Here is a 6,376-nt window from a genome sequence, read left to right on the forward strand (position 1 = left end):
TAGTTTATAGACTGCAAAAAAAGAAAAAAATCCATGTATTTTTGGATAATTTTATTTTATATTTTTTTGCATTTTTTCAATTTTTTGTGAATTTTTTTCATGTATTTCTTTAAATATAATATCTGACTGATAATAGATTTTAAAATTACATACAAATACAATTGACAAAACTATTTCTTGAAGAAAAATAGAGATATAACAATGAAATATAAGTTGTTAGGCAATATGAGTTATTGAACATTAAAATGTACATATTTAAGGTGAGTTACAGTTTTTTAATTTTTATACCGATTGTGACTTAAATGCATTACATCTTATGAATGACATGAGTTGAGAAAAGATCTGATAGGTCTATAACTGTATTTCCACTGAGGGAAAATCCAGCTGTCGTGAGTTTCCACGGGACAAACCGTTACAAACGGAAAACCTCTCTTTGCATTCGGCAATTTTGCAGTGCCAAATGAAAGCTAGCTCACATTTTACACAGTGGAAACGCAAAACGCCTTTTCGGTCTATTACAATTCTTACTGGCCTAACCGGTAGTCTTGTACATCACAATATTGTGCGACTTTGTGATCAAGGCTAAAATCATTCAGGAACATTTAAATTCAGCGTTCTGCAATAAAGCTGCAATACAGCTAGCTTTACTTCACAATTCTCATTGGAAACGCAGTTTATATGTTGACTCAAATAGACTTTTAAAGTAAATTAAATGTACACATTAATGGATCAGTGATGATTAAATATACTAGTAAAAATCAACCATAATTTAAAGCACCTTCCAAAGTCAAAGTATCAGCAAAATGAACAGAAAATTATGGTACCAACAAATATGAATAAACATATATTTTTTTTTTTCAGACAGCACTTTCTTAAAGCCATTTACCCTAAACATCTTAAATATAACATTTAAATCATAACAAACAATAACCATTTTAGTAGTAAAGGGGAAATATGTCAAAAAACAACTAATAATCTACTAAGCAGGGTAATATAATCTATATATAGGCACTTGATATAAATGATGTTATTAGATTATTATATAGCCAGATAGATGTACTCCTGTCATTTAATCAGTTGTAAGATGTCAGTTTAAACAGGTTATAATAAAAGTAATATTCTATAAGCTCAGTTATCATCACAATTATATAATATGATCAATTGTCCCTTGAGGCATATTAACATACCATTCAAATTACTACAAATATCTAACACTAAAATTAATTATGTAACACAACTTTGTAGCTTCCTATGTAAGCTGTCAGTTACCATGTTCTTAAATTCAAAACAGGCAAAATGGCTAAGTCTGCATACATACTTCAAATTGATCCAAGGTATAGCAAGTCAGTAATTTTTTGAAATATTTGATGTATTGTTCCTGTTCAAACAAGGTGACATCATTAAGCTTTTACAAAAATAAGTAACAATCTTAGAAAGTACTGGTTTAGATAGATAAAAGTAAGATGACAGTGATAATCTTTATAATAATATCAAGTTTATGTCAACAAATATAAATCACAGATGTTTTTGGCTATCTCAACATGAGCACTTTCATCTATTCATAAATTAGATAAACTAAACATTTTATTGTTATCATAAATAACGAATCTTTTTACTTATAAATTGATATACAATATAGATTAAACTTGATAAATTTTGATCCTGATTTTCTATAATGAAAACTTTTTCTATTGTAGTGATTACTGCATGGTCATTACACATTTAAGATTTTTTTCTCTATTTTTTTTATCTATACACAAACTGTCATTAAATGTGTATCATAATATAAGCAATTGATATTTAATTGAATTCTAATATTTGTATAATGTGTTGACTAAGTTCACTGTATAAACATTAAACTTTTTCAGCTTTTAGGTCAACTATTATTCTCTATTCAAGTAAAACTCGAACTGTTCATTTAAGCCCATACATATACTTAAAATGTCTATATGTATGTACTTTACAAAATGAGATCACTACTGATTTCTGTCATGAAGAAAATTTGATTTACTGAAAAACAAAAGGTTTATATGTCATAACTAAACTGCGTATATTCACTTTATTTCATATTTTTCACCATAAAATATCTATGATTACTAAAATTGGTTCTTGCTTTGAAGAAGATTTGATCCTACAACTAATGATCATTCAATCAGCTTGTATTTTACATTAATATGTCTTTTTAAATAATTACTTTTACAAAAACTTCTTTACACAGGGCAAATATGTCACAATCTAAATGCTTTCAATAATACCATATTGTCCTTTCATTGACCACAAGATTGAACCAAAAAACAATTTTTAAATGATTTAAATTACTTGAGAGCCAAACTGACTGACACAGTCTGAATATAGAATGATAGATATATGTCAAAAGCCATGAACTATTATGACATGTCAGTATATAGGTATAAATATGTCAGAATATATAGACACAGTCACTATTAACTTGTCTTCATAAAACCCTTTCACAAAGTAGCCTTAAAAATTCACCAAAAGTTTAAGTAAAGGTTATTTACATAAATACATTTTAAGTTCTTGCTGATTCAAATTGATCAGTAGCATTGTCCTGAAAAATAAAAGGTGACTCAAAGCTGGATCGTCACAAGATCCTGTGTTTATACCAACATCATTCTGTTGTTTAAAGTTGTCCCCAAACAAGAGAATGTGTTGACACTGGTAAAACATCGCAATTGTATTTGTCTTAATGTGAATTTTTCCTAAATAAGGCACAAATTAGCAAGCAATCAAGTTTGTAAAACATGTCCTGTAAGGTTCATAGGTTGAAAACACTATCTACATCTTTTCTACCACCAGGCAATATATACCTCAATTTATTCTTTTTTTAAATTTGAGAAAGCAAAATACTCTTGAATTGACCTATAGCCAATGTTTACAAAAATGTAGATCAAGGAAATAGTTGGTTTTAACATATCTGACCGTGAGCACATATTTCAATTAAACAGTCTTTTCTTACTAATGGATTCACAGCCAAGAGAAAGATCTTACAGTTCAGCATTACTGGTGTAGCATTGATAAATAAGAGACAAAAAAGCATTTTAAGCTTTGCTAACTTGAACAAAAACAAGTTAACAAGGCTTACATGTATATAATATTATGATAATAATGTATATTGAGCATAACCAAGAGACAATTACAATAATCGATTCCTGCTATTAGAAAGAGCAACTTTAAATGGTCAATTTGACTAGCATAATATACTCATTGAAAACTATTCAGAGGTCCAGCCTCTGTAGAAACATAAATTATATTTATAAATTATGGTTGGAAACAACTTGATATAAAAGATATTATTTATTACATATATCATAACATAATTGTCATTTAAAATATTTTATTGATTCAAATGGAAGTCTCAAGTTTTATTATTGTGCTTTGGAAGTACATAATATAAAAATAAATTCAAAACTTTGGTCCAATTTTTCTTTCCTGCATATATCAGTTATACTAAGAAGATGATAAGACAGTTCCATGGGCTCCAAAAACAATGTATAAATATTGCACTTTTAGAGAAAAAACACAGAAATTATATTTTGATTTCAACTTAGCCAATAGAAGACATAAAAAAGTTTTTAATTAGACTATTTATTATATGTATTTAGATCTTTACAGTTAAAATGAATTCATCAACAGCAATATGTTATGGACCCAACAGATAACCTGTTTTATATGGTTTAGATAAGAACTGTCAACAATAATTATCTACTACTGTACCATCTAGATTCATAACACTTATAAAATTAATTCAAATAAACTATTGCTCAAACTAAACAGTCTTATTGCTACAAAGCTTGGGAAGCTTTACTCTTTTTATGTGTGCACATTTACCCCCTTACAATTAAACATCAGTCAGCATATTAAGCTATAGTCCAATAATGAAAATCAGATAAGCATTTGATAATAGCTGTTAAATATTGAAAGGCAGTTGATTTAATATAATGAGTAGCAAAATTTATCAATGTCTTTCTTCTTTCTGATTATACATTCTGACTTTATCACTTGATTTCAGTCTCAAGTGTTAATTCCTTGACCTTTTAAGAGACAGGAAAGGAAATCGGTCACTTGGAATATCTTTAATAATTTAACTTTAGTGGGTTAAAACTATTAACCTTCTGTCAGGTTGCAGTGAATGTAAAATCATTTGAAATCAGATCTTAATTTGAAATATTTTCTATGGCCAGAAATATCTAAAAATTCTTGTGTAGATTTGATGATAGAAAGGTTATCAAACTTGACTTGAGACAGATATTTCATAAAAACTGGATCAACAATCAAAATTTTTAAAATTTTGAACTATAAGATAGTATCATTTAATACTGTTTTACAAACATCTTGATTAATTTGATCCCAATTGGTTATTATTTTCATAAAGTCATAAATTTCAGTTGTATTCTCACAGACGATGAGGTTTTAACAACATTTGACTCACAAAATGCATATAGTTATAGTCCTTGTCAGGTAATTTCTATGTCCTGAAACCTTTTAGCTAAAAAACAGTTCAAGTGAGTTACTGTCAGTTAAGAAAATATAAGTTTGAACATCTAGGACAATAGAAAAATATAACAAGAAATATATAGTTGCGAACACACAGCAGTATAGTATATGGTTTTACATGTATAAAGGTAGAATGAGCTGATAATAAATTGATATTCACAAATCATTCTACATAAAACACCATAATGAACAATAGTATTTATTCCAGAGTAATGGATATAAGAGGATTCTGTCTTGACATCGCTGAATTTGGAAATATTGTGTTTTAATACATTCCAACATGATGCTTTTAACACAAAAAGTACATACACGACACATTTTTCTGCAATCTTTCACCTCACAAAATATGCATATATCATCTGTTGTGATAAACTGCATACTGTTAACCTGGTACACATCCTGAATCCATCAAGAATGTTTAATTAGTAATCACAGAATTTTGGAATATAGCCTATGCCCTGCCTCTCAAGAAGACAGCATCATCTCATTGAGAGGAAAAGTTGAATTAGGAGCACTGTTGGATATATTGAGGGGGGCATTGTGGACAAAAGGGACAGGGTGGAGAGGGTGGTCCTTGGTACACTGAAGGCATATTGTACTTAGTATAACTGTTAATAATTTGGCTTCCTGGGGGTAGCTCTGGGTTAAAGGGACCATAAAACACTTGATCTATCACCAAATTACTCAAATGATCAATTTTGTGAAGTTCAATACATTTGGCTTTTGCCTTGGCTCTTTGTTCCTCTTCCATATACACTTGGTATGCTAATTGATGAATTAAATTAAGTGTTTGTCTCCTTTCATGGTTCATTAAACATATTGTGCTTTCATCAACAACTTTGTATAAGGTTGTCAAGTATTCATACTTTAATTCTTCTTCACCTATAAAGTGACTCTCCAAATAAGCACTAAGCTTTTGACTTTGTTGAAGAATGTCACCGAAATCAATAAAAAACCTTGAACACATGTATCTTTCCATTGTCCGCACATCTACATCATCAGCAGAGGTGTACTTACGAACTAGTAGGTGACAATATTTCAGTAAACCACCTCCACGAATTTCCTCTGGACATCTAGTTGCAATTTTCTTCTTTATCAAGTGAAACCATGCTTCACAAAAATCTCCATAAAGACTTTCAGCAAATATGGTAGGATAAAAATGTTCACTCATAGCTGTTTCAGACACATTATAGAAAGTTAATAAACTATCCAGAATAATTTGAAAAGAGTCAACACTGAATTCAAACTGACGCTTCATTTTATCCACAAACTTCAGTTCAATATTTCTACCTTTATTGTTCATTAGGGAGATTAAACTCCATCTATCACCATGCTCGTTGCAAACTTTTACCATTTTTTGAACATAGGCTTCCTTTAAACTACAACTGTTCATTTTCTCCTTATTAACACCGTCAGGTAAAAAGTCTATGAGACATTCGAGAACACAGTTTTTAATTTTCTGCAACTCATTGTGGTTTGACAGTTCTACTCCAAATATCAAATCGAGATCTTTATAGTTCATTTTTTCAGTTCCAAGTATATAACAAGCCGCTCCACCATTAAGTCGAACATCGCGTATTATGATTCCTTCGTTCTCTAATTTTTCACGTAAAATCTTAACCAAGTCTTTCAACTTTAATTCCAGAGTCGGAAAATTTCCTCGGCCATGTACAGGAAGTTTTCCTTCCAAGACTTCATTTAATCGCACAACTTGTTCATATCCCAAAACTTGAAAGCGACTGTCTAAATCCACCTTTTCCATGCTGTAATAGTCTTTTATGTTTGAATTTACCGATGTCTGAAAGTAAAATTGAACAAAATCTGTTAGAACTCCTACTTACATTGATGACAGTTATATCTT

The 6,376-nt window shown here is 29.7% G+C and overlaps 1 protein-coding gene across 1 annotated transcript; it reads right to left on the bottom strand.

The window, feature by feature from the left end:
* Positions 1-1,015: 1,015 nt before the first annotated feature.
* Positions 1,016-6,376, bottom strand: LOTGIDRAFT_189873 (hypothetical protein). Its single transcript, XM_009057698.1, has 2 exons — positions 3,834-6,376; positions 1,016-3,043 (listed from the first exon to the last, which is right to left on the bottom strand). The coding sequence occupies exon 1, from the start codon at positions 6,275-6,277 to the stop codon at positions 5,021-5,023; it is 1,257 nt and encodes a 418-aa protein (XP_009055946.1). The 5' UTR covers positions 6,278-6,376; the 3' UTR covers positions 1,016-3,043; positions 3,834-5,020.

This window comes from Lottia gigantea (genome assembly GCF_000327385.1).
Source record: "Lottia gigantea unplaced genomic scaffold LOTGIsca_31, whole genome shotgun sequence".
Classification (NCBI taxonomy): domain Eukaryota; kingdom Metazoa; phylum Mollusca; class Gastropoda; family Lottiidae; genus Lottia; species Lottia gigantea.